This window comes from Podarcis liolepis (assembly GCF_965112155.1).
Source record: "Podarcis liolepis genome assembly, chromosome: 3".
Lineage (NCBI taxonomy): Eukaryota > Metazoa > Chordata > Lepidosauria > Squamata > Lacertidae > Podarcis > Podarcis liolepis.
In genome coordinates this window covers 95,350,570-95,367,491 of record NC_139557.1, presented here as the reverse complement: position 1 = coordinate 95,367,491, position 16,922 = coordinate 95,350,570, and the positions used below count along the sequence as shown (strand labels likewise).

Sequence of the window (16,922 nt, the reverse complement as noted above, 5' to 3'; positions counted from 1 at the left end):
TTTAGACAAGAGACATTCCCAGCACTACATAAGAGATGACGTTGATTGAACCTTGGACCTACTACTTACAAACTAGATGTTCCGTCACTGAGCTGTAGCCCTTTCCAGAGAGCCTAACTCTCGGGTTATTAACATCCTAATATCCCTTATTAATCAACTGCTGTTCATTAGGAGAGGTGTAGCGTCAATCATTGTGGAGAGTCTTCCCACTTCATATGCGATGGACCAGCTTCTACTTGTCACTGCTGATAAGTCCGGTGTGTGTGTGTGTGTGTGTGTGTGTGTGGGCTGTTATTTTATGCCAACTACCACCACGTTAGTCGAATTTCAAAACCTTCTAACTGCTGCTGTCATGTATCTAAACTGTGGTGTTTGCCAAAGCCTTAATCTATAACCCAGTAGACGTGGTACAAAAACAGCCCAACTCAAGTTATAAGTAAAAAAAAGGAAGAAGTTGCTCTTTCATTATTATTAACTATAAAGAGAGGGGGAAATGTAAATACTATACATACCGTAAATTCGTTACAGTTTCTTTTAAGACTTGCACTTGTAAGGTTACTGTTATAAATGACAGCTGCTTGCAAATACAAAAGCTTGCATGAGGCTTGCTGTTATTTTCCTATTAAATCCTGTATGCTAATTACATACCCTCCAAAATTTATCTAATGAAAATAGGGACATCCCATTACATAATGATACTTTTACTATTTGTACCCCACACACCTTACTGGGTTGCCCCAGCCACTCTGGGCAGCTTCCAACATATATAAAAACATAACAAAACATTAAACATTAAAAAAACACCTTCCCTATACAGGATTGCCTTCAGATGGCTTGGGTGTAGGATAATTCCAAACCCTCCAACAGGGACATCCTAAGGAAAGTGGGACATTCCAGGAACAAATCAGAAACCAGGACGGCTTCTCTAAATTTGGCACATTAATTGGAGGGTCTGTAATTACCCTAAGCCCCTTTTCTCAGGACAGTCAGTCTTCCCAGGAGTCAGTCTCACAGAGGCTTTCTGCTGGTTTTCTATGAGCCAAGCTTTTAGGCAGTTCTCTCTCTGGTCCTTGCTGAACTTTTCCTTGCTGCTCACAGTCCTTTGATTACCTCTCTGCCAATCTTCAGCTTAAGATAGTGATTCAGCTCTTTTGTGGGGAGGGCAGGCTATTTTACCAGGCTGTTCCTAGCTTCTTCAATATTTGCTTTCCTATCTTCCACCTGCTTCAACTCCAGCCTTCTCTCCTAGCTGCTTCTTGTGGTCCATAGTGTCAGACAGTCACACGCTCCCTCTGAACAGAGTAACTATACAGCCCGCTCTGTATAGCTCTGAACTATACAGCCCACCTACCATTCAACCAATCAGATTTGAGTGGCATAGAATTCTAGGCCACTTTGATCCAGGCAACAGGCCCTCAACATTATTATTATTACCAAACTGTTTTGGAGACAGTGGCAGAATATGTGAAACGGGGATAGCGAATGTGGTGCCCTCTGGCTTTTGTTGGATTTCAACTCCCATCCTCCCTGGTCAGCGCAGCCGATAATGAGAGTTGTAGTCCAACAACATTTGGAGGACACACCATGTTGGCAGATGTCAGAAGGAAAAATCCATGTTTGGTTGTCAAGAAATTTACAAGCCTTTACACAGCGGCCACCAATGGACCCTTCTGGTTTTGCAGAGGGGGTGAGAAGGGGCAGGTGTGGGAAAGAACATAATTATTAAGCCCTCCAATGAATGCTTTCCCTGTCCTGCTCAGCATGGAAAGTGTAATGTAGTAGGGGAGATTCACAACCTGGGAAAGGCTCCACATTCACCACTGGCCACACCAAGCCAACTCTTCAATCTGTCACTGCGCCACCAGTAGTGATTGCTTAGTCCCAGATGCATTCCCTGTTCACTGGGCAGGGATATAGAACTTCATTAATCATTCTGTAATCCCTAAGATGTAACATTATCCATCACTCACATGGCAAATATAATAGTCTAGCACAGTGGTGAAGAAAGATGAGACTTAGAAGATGGATAACTTGGGGAAAGAAACATAGTTTTTCTGGAGGAGACTGCAGACAACTTCCCGCTCGCAGTTCAAAAATGAGAAAATCCACAGACCTGGCATTCTAGAAATGTTTGGATACATAATATTGATTAAGAGTTTTGCTCGTAACCATCCAGAACTCAGGGTTTTGCTTTGTTTTTCAATAGCTGTAAATGTTTTGCTTTATAACGAATCTGTCCTCTTAAACGTACGTTTCTGGCCCTAGTAGAAATCAACCTTATATTGCTAGAGCAAAGAGTGTTTGTTTAGTTGCTCCCCACCCACCACCAGAAACTGAAATCTTCACTGGAAAATACAGCTCAGACTTATAAAGGGAAGATAAAGCATCTTTTTGCTGTTTGGAAATGACAGACTTCAGACTAATAGACTGTGAATTTTTGAGCTACTACTGCAAAGGTGGCCACCTTGTTTGTTATTGGTTTGTTGTGGCCTGCCAACAGATCACAAATAATATCAGTCAAGGCCCAATCAGCTCTTGCTTTCCAAAAAGCCTCCCCCCCCCCCCCCCGCAAATGAGTCCGGGGATCTCTATTCAAGGGACAACGCGAAAGGTAATGCACTGCATCTTCCATCTCCCCAGTAGCAGAAACACATGTCTGCTGCTAAGGCACTCTAATTTTTAAAATAACACCAGTTGTACCAGTTACTTGTTATGTTCAATGCCAATTGTCTACTTAATTGTAGCATTACTTGAACAGTAATGCCCTACATTGTGTAACCTGGTTTAACCTCCTTGTTCTACAAAGCCCCAAATGTTGTAACCTTTCCTTCTAGGGGAGTTGCTCCAGCCCCTTGACCATTTTCCTTTTGAATCTCGACAGTATCATTTCTCAGTTGAGGCAAGCAGAACCATGCACAGTATTCTAAGTGCAGCCACACCATAGCTTTCTCAATCTCCTCTTCCTCTTTTAGCTCGCCTTTGGCTCTCTTGTTATCCAAAGGTCCAATGGCCTCCATTGTTAACAATGTGTTCCTTACTACTTCTTCTTTTGCGTCCCTTATTGCCTGTTTGCATTTCTTCAGCCAAAGTTAGCATTCCTTTTTGTTTTCCCCATTTGGACAAGACTTGGACATTTTCTGAAGGAAGGCTTTTTGCCTTTAATAGCTTCCTTGCCTCTGCTTGTTAGCCCTGCAGGTATCTTCTTGGTCCCAGTGGTTCATTTCCTGATCTGCAGGTACATTGCAGCTGAGCTTCTATTATCGTGGTTTTGAACAAGACCCAGGCTTTCTGGAGAGATTTGGCCATCTTCATTTTCCCTTTCACCTTCCTTTTTACCAATCTCCTCATTTTTGGAGAGTTCATTCTTCTGGAGTGACTGTGTTGGGCTTCCTTGACAATTGCCAAGTTGATTTATTCTCAGTTGAAAATCTAGGTCTGAAATTATCTACTAAATTGTCCATCAATCAGGCACCTTCCAGATGTTACTGAACTTCAACTCCCATCCTTAACCACTGACCATTTTGGCTGGGGCTGAAGGGAGCTGTAGTTCAAAATGTCTGGAGAGCACCAAATTGGGGAAGACTGTACTAAATATCCTTCTTGCATTAATCCACCAATGACACAATCTTATACATGTCAACACAGAAGCAAGTTGCACTGGGTTGAACAGGGTTTGGTCTTAAGTATCTTAAATAGACACCATGTTTGATAGGGTTTACTGCCCAGTAAATGGGCCTAGGATTGCAATCTAAGTTGACTTAGTGCAACTTGCCATGTAACTCAAAATGCCAATGGGCCAAGACAGATTTCAGCAAACAATAAAAGCTCCAGATTTATCTCACTTCCGTTCTACTAATGTGTTTCCCCTCTCTTACTCGCTTTGAGACCACTGCTGTTACCTTCTGTGGTGGAAATCAAAAAACGCAAAATCCAGCACTTGCCGGGAATGAGCACACCCACATAAAGCTCAGGAGAACTGCAGGAGAGATGTGAAAACTTGCTGATCAATATATATGTTGTAGTGTGCTAATGGAGGTCCAAATAGAAGCTTTTGTCAGACCACCCTGAATATCCAGCTACTGGACAGAGAATTGGAAACAGTCTTCAAACACTTCTGCTGTACATTATAATCTAGTGAGGAAAGCCAGCTACAGAAAAGACAACTGTTGCCAAGTTTAATGTAAAGTGCATGTAATATGATCTGTTGTACCTTTGGAAGATCAAATCATTTGCCTGTTTAACTTTCCAAATGGGAAAATCCTTACTTCCTGTTTTCTTTCCACACTTTCTCATATTTCTTTCTCTCTCTTTCTCTCTCTCTCTGTGTGTGTACAAAAACTAGTCACCTACATTGTGTGAATGCATCAATGGATTATCAGTTCCATCAGTGGATTGCAAATATTTGGCACCCAGTGCTTAGAAGATACACAGGGCTAAAAGAGTCAAGATGTAGGTCTGTCTGCATCTCAGGATCGAGACAGAACCACAGTGGTGTCCCTTTCCTGAAAGCCCTCTCCTCTTAGGGCTGGGTCCACACACCTGCTTTCCCTTACGAAATGATTTCTAGGTCAAGAAAGAGCAAACGTTTCCCCTGTAGGTTCCTGCAAATGTCTTTGTTGTTGCAGTTGGCAGCCCTGAGTGACTTGTAAGTCTGCCTTGTCAGGTGGCAGCCTGGGGCACATGCTTGTGTGAGGTCCATGGGTGAGACGAGCGCCAGCCTGCAGCTTGATGAGACAGGCAGGGAATCTTCAGTGTAAGATCCCTGAAAGCAATGCCACCATCTCCCCTGACCCATCCTGACCAAGCAAATTACAGTCTTAAGGGGAATAATTGCTTGGGCAGAAGTTGTCGGTGAGCCAATCAGTGTACATTTTGGGAAAGCAAATACAATACGATAATCTTTATTGTCATTGACCCATACAGAACAACGAAATTGAAAAAATCTACATCAGACATTCAAAAACCCACAAGCCTGCTATCCCAGCCTGGTTAGCCCCTAAAAACTCTGATACCCCATAATTGAATACAGTGGTACCTTGGGTTAAGTACTTAATTCGTTCCGGAGGTCCGTACTTAACCTGAAACTGTTCTTAACCTGAAGCACCACTTTAGCTAATGGGGCCTCCTGCTGCTGCCGCGCCGCCGGGGCACGATTTCTGTTCTCATCCTGAAGCAAAGTTCTTAACCTGAAGCACTATTTCTGGGTTAGTGGAGTCTGTAACCTGAGCGTAAGTAACCTGAAGCGTATGTAACCCGAGGTACCACTGTACAATATACTCACATAAAGACTACCTTACATTGTGTTTAAAACCAAAATCGCATTTGGATGGAAACTGTTTCTCAGGCGGCTAGTCTTAGTCTTTATAACCCTGTACCTTCTTCCAGAAGGCAGAAGCTGAAAGAGATCATTTCCGGGGTGCGCAGTATCCTGCACTATCTCTGCAGCTTTCTTATGGCACCTGGAAGCGTAGATTTGATCCAAGGTGGGAAGAGTGCACCCAATTATTCTCTCCACAGTCTTTACAACCCTGGACAGCATTGTTTTCCCCCTGACCGTGTAGCTCTACTAATGAGTAAATATATCCATGTGACTAGGTGCAAAGGCACCTGAGAAGGAGCAGTGTTTAACAGTGCTGTGTTTTGTCTGTGCATGGCCAGGAACACTGTGTGAAAATTTATTATCCGCTTAAGAAGTACTTACTGTTCAGTGAGAGAGAGATGACTTGGAACAGGGATGGGGGACCCTATTGTCCTTTGGTACTGGCTGAGGCCAAAGAGAATTGGAAAAACAACAACATATGGAGGACCACTTGTCTCCCAGCTGTAATTTAGAACATGGTGGAGACCACATCATCAATTCCTGGGTGTTTGCTAATTCTGAAGACGTCTACTCAAAGCAACCACTGGGATGTACACAGAAGCCTTTTTTTATTATTAAAAAAAAAGCTCTTTAGCTAAAATAACAGCAGCTTGTGAATATGGTGAATGTGCCGTGTAAAGTAGGGAGCAGCTATTTTTAACTCAAAACAACAGTCCCTGGAAATGTGGTTATTGAATTTGAATGATCTGGTGGGCAGATGCTTTGCTGCCACTGTAAACAGATTAGGGATGCATCTCTTCAGTTGCCAATCACAGATTTCGCCAGAGAGAAATAAAAACATTCCGTCCTCTTGGGAATGTGGTCTCTCTCCCCCCAATCCCCCCATTGGAAGACAGTTGAAACACATAGACTGGCACGTGAAAATAGGTTTTAAGATACTTGGCGGAGGTTGCCATTGTTTCTCGGTACTCACACAGTCGTTTCTTTTTGTCCCACTGTCATTTCTGGCCGAATCGGTTTTGCAGGTTTCGAACAAAGCCAAATTGAGGATTGGCAAATGAAATCCTTCGCCCTAAATTAGTTGTTTGCCTTCCATCACGGATATGTGTGCATGCCCTGAAACCATTCAGGTAGCTGCATTCTCCCTGGCAGGTGCCTGCAAAGGAAAAAACAGCTTGCACCTAGTACCAGTCAGTTTCACAGAACTACCCAACCCAACCCCAGTATCTCTTTCCTGGGTAGTCACAGCAAGTCTATATACAGATCCAAACTAGATGTTACCCTCGGACACATGTATTATTGCATCAGGTATGGGGAACTTGTTACCCTTCAGATTCTGCTGGACTACAAGTCCCATCATCCCTGACCATGGGCCTTACAGAATGGGACTGATGCAAGTTTGAGTCCAGCAATGTCTGGAGGGGCACAGGCTGCCCACCCCTGCATTGCACCCTTTTAAAACAAAGAAACCTGCTTTGGGTTCCCCCAACTTCAAAGTAGCCCTCCACTGCAAGGTTTGCTGATGCAAATTTCCTATTGGAACTCACTTGAAGTGGTGAACCTGCTGGTGGGTGGGACTTGAAAATGGCAGGCTGGGGGGAATTTAAAATACTCACCTCCCCGCTGCTTGTCCAATCTGAAATTGCCCCTTCAGAAGTGGCCCTTCTTATTCAAAAATGACCACTGGGATGGCATTACAGGCATCTATGTGTGTGATTTGGTCCTTAAGATATATGTGAAATTCAGAATTTTTGTGGGGGTTGGGGTTTTTGGCCCCTTTGTACTTATTTTCATATATGATGCATGCCCGGGGCACTTTCCCCCCCCAGCCAGAACTTGATGGTATTCAGTTCCAGCACCTCTCTCAGGTGGGCGTCATTGCCACTCTTAAGAGAACGAGGGAGGTGTTCCTGGTGAGTTCTTCCACCTCTTTTCCTAGAAAAATAGCCCCGTACATGCCCCTCTATTAACATCAGGGTCACAAGGGGTGAACAGTGGTAATTAGCAGTTTTTGAAGTCCAGCTGCGCTACACACACTTCTCATTTCTTGGAGAAGCCTCCTATGAAAGAGGGGAGGTTTGTGACCCTCGCATGCCTCACAGCGAGGAGAGGATCTTGCCGGAAAGACATGTGGTGACGGCCTAATAACCTCTTCCTTTAGATTTGCCTTCCATGCAAGCCGTATCAGTTACTGTTGTTTCATTGTTATGGAAGGAGGAGATGTTTCTGGATGGAATCCCATATGCAGATCAGGGAGCAGGCTTTAAAAACAGAGGGTGGGAAGTAGTTCTTCCACCTTGTACAGAAGTTCTGCTTTGTTTTTGAAACGGTGTGTGTGTGTGTGTGTTTTATCGGCTGAAACTTAAACAACTGAAAGAGCCCTACAAGGCAGAGGTCTAGGGAAGCCAGCCAGAGCAAAGAGAGCTTTGCAAACCACTTTTAATCACAATCAAGTGACTCTTATAAATATTTGCATATATGCCGCATCAAAGCCTCGTACGTTCATGTGATTCAGTCATGAAAGAGAAAGGGGAAAGCAACAGGACCGCCGCGGCTTGTGGCTGCTTGGATTAAGGATGGGCAGAGCACCAGGAGAGAGCAGACGTGCGGAGGAAGAGGGGAGCCCGCCAAAGTTTTAACAAACACGAAAAGAAATAAAAATAAATCTCTGGAACATTTATTGCCCCCTTTCGTTGGAAGGCTCGGGTTGGGGCTCTCAGCTTTCCCTGTGTGTGGATGCGAGATTGCAAAATAGTAAAAAAATCAACCCGGATGGTCTGACTCCCCCCCCCTCCCCCGCCCAAATAACAAAGAGAAAGTTGTTTATGTCTCCCCAAAACAGGAAACATATTGAATTAGTTCCACTCACTTAGGATAGTCTATCAAAGAGTAGCTGATGTGTCTGCTCTCTAGCAGGAAAAGCTGCACTTGCAGTTGAAGTGGACCAGACGCACATCAGCAGGGATTCTCATCAAATCTGAAAGATTTCCAAAGGGCACAACAACAATAATAATTTGTTTTGCCGTTGTTGTTCACGTAGAACCCTTGTGGCCCAGCACCGTGGCACTTCGCTGCGTTCCAGTGGGTCTAAGCAGCTTCAAATTGTCACTAGAGGTGACTGTTGTTGTTTAGTCGTTTAGTCGTGTCCGACTCTTTGTGACCCCATGGACCAGAGCACACCAGGCACTCCTGTCTTCCACTGCCTCCCGCAGTTTGGTCAAACTCATGCTGGTAGCTTCGAGAACACTATCCAACCATTGCGTCCTCTGTCATCCCCTTCTTCTTGTGCCCTCAATCTTTCCTGACATCAGGGTCTTTTCCAGGGAGTCATTTCTTCTCATGAGGTGGCCAAGGTATTGGAGCCTCAGCTTCAGGATCTGTCCTTCTGGTGAGCACCTTAAGAATGGAGAGGTTTGATCTTCTTGCAGTCCATGGGACTCTCAAGAGTCTCCTCCAGCGCCATAATTCAAAAGCATCAATTCTTCAGCGATCAGCCTTCTTTATGGTCCAGCTCTCACTTCCATACATCATCACTGGGAAAACCATGGCTTTAACTATACGGACCTTTGTTGGCAAGGTGATGTCTCTGCTTTTTAAGATGCCGTCTAGGTTTGCCATCGCCTTTCTCCCAAGGAGCAGGTGTCTTTTAATTTCGTGACTGCTGTCACCATCTGCAGTGATCATGGAGTCCAAGAAAGTAAAATCTCTCACTGCCTCCATTTCTTCCAGAGGTGATTGTACCAGGAGACAAATTGAAGTGGTTGCTCCATATGGGTGCCACCAATGACAAACTAGGAGACAGAGAAAGAACCTGGTGTGCTCTATCAGAAAGTACGAGACAAAGGCGATAAACAACCGGAACACCAGCGCAGTGTCGTGCTCCTGCACAGCTCTTGTTCCTTTCGCAAGGTTTTTTTTTATGCACAGGAAAACCTTCTGGCAGATTGTGCCCCTTGCAGATTAGCAGTGGAGGGGAAGGGGCCACAGTAGGCCACCAGCTGGATTTCTGCTTCAGGAGCGGTGACAGAACAAGTTGCGCATGCTTAGGAAATTGCGTTGTTGTCCCCTCACAGTTTCAGACTGTGAATATAAGTAGTGTTCACGCCAGCATCAGTTAGCTGCTTTTAAATAATTAGCAGTTTGAGCTATTATGTTTTGAGAGGGAAACTGTCAGAATTTAATTCATGTGTGCATGTGGATGGTGCACCCAACATCCCTTTAAAACAGTAGCAAAAAAATAAATAAATATTTTTTTCTTGTCTGCCATTGCATCTGAGAGTGTTGTTCTGTGGAGTTTTTCCAAGTTTTGGTGAACTTCGGTTGCGGTGACTTTGCAGACTTCATAACTCCCGTTTAGTGTGATTTGGGAGCTTCCACTTCAAATACTGAGCCAGAATCGTAGCTGTCCAGGGCTTTGATTTCTTACTTAAGGTGTTTTTACCCCAGTCAGTATCACTTGTTGAGATGGAACCATGAACATAACTGATACATATTTCCACAACAGATATCCAATTTCTGATTTTAAGTTTTAAATATTGTTTTTATGGTACATTTTATGTATATTTGTTGCAAACCACTTTGATGTTTTCTTTACGAATTAATGTATGTGTGTGTGTATATATATATATAGATCATGTGGGTAGTGCTGTGGTCTAAACCACAGAGCCTAGGGCTTGCCGATCAGAAGGTTGACAGTTCGAATCCCCGTGACGGGGTGACCTCCCGTTGCTCGCTCCCAGCTCGTGCCCACCTAGCAGTTCGAAAGCACATCAAAGTGCAAGTAGATAAATAGGTACCTCTCCGGCGGGAAGGTAAATGGCGTTTCCGTGTGCTGCTCTGGTTCGCCAGAAACAGCTTAGTCATGCTGGCTACATGACCCGGAAGCTGTACGCCGGCTCCCTCGGCCAGTAAAGCGAGTTGAGTGCTGCAACCCCAGAGTCATCCGCAACTGGACCTAATGGTCAGGGGTCCCTTTACCTATCTATCTATCTATCTATCTATCTATCTATCTATCTATCTATCTGATGTAGTCATTTCCTTAGTAATCTGCAGTTGACTGGATCTTTAGAAGCTCCCAAGCCAGGATCTTTAGAAGCTCCCAAGCCAGATGGACAGATGAACAGATAGATAGTCATTTCCCCCTTATATTTGTAGTCTACCTTTCCTGAGATGGAGCCCAAGGTTGGGTACATGTGGTTCCCAAGCAGTCATCCATCCACACACTGACCAAACCCATACCTGCTTAGATTCAGCAAGCTAGCAGCTCCATATGCATTCTGACCATACCCTGGGACAGACGGATGGCTGGTGCAAGAGATGCCTGTCCATGAGCCAATTATTGTAAGCAGCAGTGTTGAAAGGGGGGGAGATAAATGGATAAACTGGTAGGTTGGAAGAGAAAATAATACTTGAGGTTGTATCTCCTGTGCAATCGAACTTCCCCTCCCTCTCCCCTCCCCTCATGACTTCCATACCTGCTCCAGATCTGCTCTGGATGGCTTGAGGAACCCACAGAACATATTTAAGGTGGATCAGAGAGAGGAGAGGAAGTTCCGTTGCCCTGTCACTACACTAGTGGAGCCACTTCACTGGATACTGCCCATGACATAAAGCAGCTGTAAAATCAAGAGTCGACTATTACGCACTTTTGCACCTGAAGCAAAAAAGAGAGACAAAATTAGCATGCAGAGGATGCATTTTGGTATTAGCTTCCTCAGTCAGACCAAATCACGCGTGTTAGTCATGCAACACTAATTCTGTATGAGCTGCACTGCTGCATTTCCAAGCCTAAATTAAAGTGGCTGCTTTTAACCTCATAATTTACCAGAGTTGCTAGAACTGATGGAACTCCAGTAACATCTTGAAGGCCAACCCTTTGACCTTACCTACTCCTGCTTTATAGCATTAAATGATTTGGGTGTAAGTTATTTGGTCATTGGCCTTTATTGGCGTAAGTTTAAACAATAAAATCATATAAAGGCATCCAAATACATTAATAATCCAAATACATACAATATATAAAAGACTAGATAGCCACCATTGAATAAATCAGGCAACTTTAGATATAGATTTAAAGATCTCGGCTAAATACACCAAAACCATCTTGGTAGTTTGGGGAGTATCATCCCTCAACAAATAATTGGATTACAGACTCTTTGTAAATCAATATTTTCGGCTGTAAGGGAGTCACTAGGAGATCTCTGCGAAGGGTGTCGAGAAGAGGACAATCCAAAATTTTGTGATCTGGTGTTTTCTTATTACAGGAGCAGAATCTGTTCTGGAAGGGGATTTTTTGAAACCTTCCAAACAAAACAGATGAGGGGAATGCATTTAGATGAGCTAGCTTAAAAGCTCTGTGATGCAATGGAGTATCTAAATTATAAAGGCAATTAGGCATTGGTCCATGGTGGGGCTGCAATCCTAAGTAAGCAGATGAACATACAAAAGGCTGGGAGGGGTAGAGTTTTTGGATTTCATGGTCTAGCAGTCTCTACTTGATGACAGAGAAGATTTGTGACTCATCCAATAAAAGAAGGGAATCTATTACAATTCCTATTTGCCTGAGTTTGAGGATAATATCAGAAAACAATGTAAAATTATGTGTATCTCTCAATAAAGAAGTTAGTAAACTTTCTGGGTCTGTATTAAAGTGATTTTTTAACCAGTATTTGAAAGTCATAATCCAGCCCCTAGATTCTAAGAGATGCTGGCCTAACTCTGCACAAATAGCAAGATAGGAGATGTATTTTTGAACTCTTAGGGTTTTTTTTTTTTGGAAAAAGGAGGCCTGTACACCCTCGACTTTGTTGTTAAAGTCAGTTATCCATAAAGGAGTTGTGAAACAGTTTTTGCGCTATAGCCCCTAACCGCTGCAGGCACACTACCATAAAAAAACAGAATTGTTTAATTCATGCTGCAGAGCATTTAGCTAAGTCGGTTATCCTGTTACGATGGGTCACCCATTTTAGATTGTAATAAAAGGTGATCCATTGGTCTTTAAAGCTTTTAATTTGTTTGATTTCTTGATCACCAATACACCATTTAGATGAATGCCAACTATTTGAAAATACCAAGATCTTGGATTTTGAGTAATTAATCGCTAGGCGATTTCCTTGGCAGTAATGAAAGAACGCTTTTAGACATCTAAAAGTGCCCAACTCTGGTGCAGGAGAGGAGGACAGTGTCATCAGCATATAAAACTATGGGAACTGCCTTAGGTCCTAACTTAGGAGCCATTCACAACAAATAGATGCTGTTTCATTAAATAGATGTGGAGCAAGAATACAGCTTTGTTTGACTTCTTTAGTAGTTGTAAAGTTAGGTGATAAGTGGCCATCTGGGAAAATCTTGACCTGACACATAGTATTCGTATGCAGCTTTTTTTTATCAAGAAAAGTAATCGGGGTTCTAGCCCAATAGCATTCAATTTCTCCCATAACAACCCCCTGGGTCAAAAGCACTTTAAAGGTAAAGGTAAAGGGACCCCTGACCATTAGTTCCAGTCATGACTGACTCTGGGGTTGCGGCGCTCATCTCACTTTATTGGCCTAGGGAGCTGGCGCACAGCTTTTTAGGGTTTTGTGTTGTTACTGCATTCTTGATGATGGTTTTGTTGTTCTAACCATGTTTTCGTATACTTTTTTTTTAAAAAAAAAAACCTTGAGATAGTTTCCCCTGCTTTAAAGGAGTCTGAGAAACATTATAAATAAATATAATTAATTCTGAATCCTTGACTGAAGAGCTCGTAGTAATCGCTAGGTATTTTTGTTGTCAGTCTCTTTTGATCATTTTGCATGTTCTCCTTTACTAGTACTTAATTCAAAGAGATCCTTCAGAGAGCAACTTTCCTCCCTATGGAGTTCCAGATCTGTTTTTTGGGGGGACATTTGAAACATTCTGAAATGTCATGGGGTAGGGCAGGGCAGTTTGGAGCAGGGAAATTACGTGTAGAGAAAGGGCTGAATCTTCCCTCCCTTGCCACTTCTGCAATCCTGATCACCTCTCCTCAAGGAACACTTCCTGTTTTAGAAATTGCCATGGAGACAATATGGCTCACTACCATCTAATATGACAATGGCTCTTAATCTAAAGTGCGGCTCACTTGAACATTAAAACACTTAACATTTTAAACCAGCAATTAATATTTAAGTATAGCTACACAAATTGTTAAAAGAAGGAGTCTAAATTATTGCTCTGATGCCCATCAGCGTGCAGAAATGATTTTTTCGGTTTCATGATGAAATACAACTGGTTATCCCCCCTTCTTTAGAGGAGAGGGACTTTATTGCTTTGTGTAAAGTCTTAGATTTGTTATACAATTGTCTGTTTCCTTTCCTCTTCTTTGAGATTCAGTTGAAATATTTAAAAGACAAAACATATTGTCAAGAGTTTAGATATTTTTTTCCTCCAGACTTTTCTTTCTTTCTTTCATAAAGCTACCCACAGCACACTGCTTGTCATTAAATTCTATTTTCTTGGCAGTTGCTATTAAGCGTATGCAAGTCTGGAGTCATTTGTGAAACATCAGCTGTCATGAGTTTGTTCCAATTTATAATCATCCAGGATTTTCCACGTTGCTTTCAAAGAACAGGGTTAAATGCATGCCCCGAAAGAGAGTTGGAAATGGCTTGCTGATCTCTATTAATCTGCTGTTTCTATAATCAAACACATGTGTTTGTTTATCTGGTTAAATTGTTAATGATATCGAAATTGGCTGCTGGAAGCTGAATCATCCAGCAGACATTTCCGTCGCTGTTTCTTGAGTCTGCCTTGTGCTGTGGCCTGTAAAAGAACAATATATTCATAATTTTAAACCATTACACTAACTTCTTGCAGATCTCATCTCAACAAACCACCCCATCCCCTATTTTAGACGAGTGAGATTTGATGTCTCGGCGATGGAAAAAAACGCTTCCAACCTGGTGAAGGCAGAATTTAGAGTCTTTCGATTGCAGAATCCAAAGGCTCGTGTCTCGGAACAACGGATAGAACTGTATCAGGTAAAACTGTGGTGATCATTGTTGTCTCATGACTGTTACCTGTGTGACCCTTTCTGTGCAATGTAGAGTTCGGCTGATTTTAATGTACACTCTCTCTTAACAGGGAACTGTGAGAAATGTAGTTCATGTGAGGCAGGTCTGGGGATCTGCAACAGAATTCTCACTACCTCACCAAACTACAATTCCCATGATCCTTCGGGAGATGCCAGACCAATAGAAATAGTATAAAGCAGATCTACGTTTGTAGTATGTATATTAACATATTCAAGAATCTCTTGCACGTTTTCTGTCAGATATGAGAGAAATGGGAAGAACAACTTGAACATGTAAACCATAGTTTAAGCCTCAGGTGTGAAAACAACCATAGTCTGTTGAATTATTTTGATTGGAGGTCATGGTCTCCCTCTTGCTGGGCTAGATGGGTCTTTGGTTTGATTCATAAGGGATTGTCTAATGTTCTTGGGAGCTGGAAAAGAAGGTTTCTCCTTAAGACGCTTTTACAGTAGAATTAAAAAAGTGGCACCTCAGGTTAAGAACTTACCGTATTTTCCGCCCTATAGGACACACCTTTTCCCCTCCAAAAATGAAGGGGAAGTGTGTGCGCGTCCTATGGGGTGAATGCAGGCTTCAGGAAGCTATCCGCAAGCCTTGGGAGCTCCGCGGGAGTTCCCGTCGGGCTCCCAAGGCTTGTGGATAGCAGCCTGCATCCCGAAGCCCGGGCTTCGTGCAGATATCGGCCAGCCCCACAAGCTCGGGGGACAGTGGGGAGGTGCAGCGCCACCATCCCGCTGTTCCCCGATCTGGGGGGGAAATAAATCCCCCCCCTTTATTTCCCCCCCCCAAAAAAACTAGGTGTGCCCTATGGGCCGGTGCGCCCTATGGAGCGAAAAATACGGTAATTCATTCTGGAGGTTCGTTCTTAACCTGAAACTGTTTTTAACCTGAAGCACCACTTTAGCTAATGGGGCCTCCCACAGCCGCCGCGCGCTTTCTGTTCTCATCCTGAAGCAACGTTCTTAACCTGAGGTATTATTTCTGGGTTAACGGAGTCTGTAACCTGAAGTGTCTGTAACCTGAAGCGTCTGTAACCCGAGGTACCACTATATTAGGTGGGCTGAAACTAAGTAGCTGTGTGAGTATTTTGCACTGGGTATTTTATTGAGGAACACTGCACTATATTATTGCACTTAACAGAGAAATGGTGGCGTCTTGTCAACCCAATGCATGCAGAAGGCCCCAGGTTCAAACCCCAGCACCTCCAAGTATGGCTGGAAGAGAACCCTTCCTCAAACCCTGGAGAGGTGCTGACACCCAACGTAGACAATGCTGAGATAGATATACCAATAATAGTATAGGGCAGCTCCTATATTCCTCTGCTTGAATAATGCTTCTTTCTTCACTCGTGTCTTGCTCCTGTTGGCATGGCACAGCACCCCTGAACAGTGAGGTTTAGGGTGAGCACTTCATAAGAATTCTGAACTAATATCAAACATAGTATTAATGAGGGCTGCATCCATGTATAATAATATAAAAAGGTAAAGGGACCCCTGACCATTAGGTCCAGTCGTGGCCGACTCTGGGGTTGCGGCGCTCATCTCACTTTACTAGCCAAGGGAGCCGGCGTACAGCTTCCGGGTCATGTAGCCAGCATGACTAAGCAGCGCACGGAAATGCCGTTTACCTTCCCACCGGAGCGGTACCTATTTATCTACTTGCACTTTGACGTGCTTTCGAACTGCTAGGTTGGCAGGAGCTGGGACCAAGCAAGGGGAGCTCACCCCATCCCGGGGATTCAAACCGCCAACCTTCTGATTGGCAAGCCCTAGGCTCTGTGGTTTAGACCACAGCACCACCCACGTCCCTAAGTATAATAATATAAATACATATAAATAATGTCATACATACTCAGAACTATGCCCCACTGATTTCTACAGTTAAGCAAGGATGGGATCCCAGCTTTACAGCTGTGTCTTATAAACATTTACTCAGAAGCCAGTCCAGTTCTTATTCCCAAGGACATGTGCTCAGGATTGCAGCCTTAGTTTGTTAAAAATCAGAGCCGAAAGCTGGGTGGAGTCTTTATCTCATCCTCAACCCGTCTGACCCCATTTTGTCATCTTTGATTATTGATGCTGCTATACATTCCTGGGAGTTTGTTTTATTTTTGTTTCTAACCATTCCGTCACTTAACTGACATTAAAAAAAGAAGAAGCATTGACTCACTTATTTGTTTGTTTAACATGTTTATACCCCACCCTTTAGCAAAAATAAAAATAAGAAAGACTCTTAGAGCAGCTTACAAAAATCAGTACTAAATTAATCCCTGCCGTCTCAGGCTCACAATCTAAAAAGACATGGCACATAAGGAAAAAGGAGTGGGTGGGAGGAGGAAAAAGCAAGCTCCAGAACAAGTGCTTTCAACACAGTTATATAGTTCTATTCAAGCAGATTTCGGCCGTCTAAAGTAGCAGTTCCTTGCCAGTGTCAGTGGTTGTCTTTTCCTTGATAAACCACAGTCCCGTCCCCCCCCCCCGGATGCACTCTTCCTGCCCCCTCTTCAGATCCAGGGGCAGAGTCGGTGACAGTGTCCAGGCCAGGAGGGC

General features: G+C 43.5%; 2 protein-coding genes across 2 annotated transcripts in view; one reads left to right on the top strand and one right to left on the bottom strand.

Annotated features, from left to right (window-relative positions):
- LOC310702742 (uncharacterized protein) overlaps positions 1-16,922 on the bottom strand; it is a 601,527-nt gene that overhangs the window by 114,415 nt on the left and 470,190 nt on the right. The gene's annotated exons all lie outside the window — the stretch shown is intronic.
- TGFB2 (transforming growth factor beta 2) overlaps positions 1-16,922 on the top strand; it is an 82,580-nt gene that overhangs the window by 43,610 nt on the left and 22,048 nt on the right. Inside the window, exon 2 of the mRNA XM_083494659.1 lies at positions 14,156-14,319. Coding sequence (XP_083350785.1) covers positions 14,156-14,319 — 164 coding nt within the window. The remainder of the gene's footprint in view (positions 1-14,155; positions 14,320-16,922) is intronic.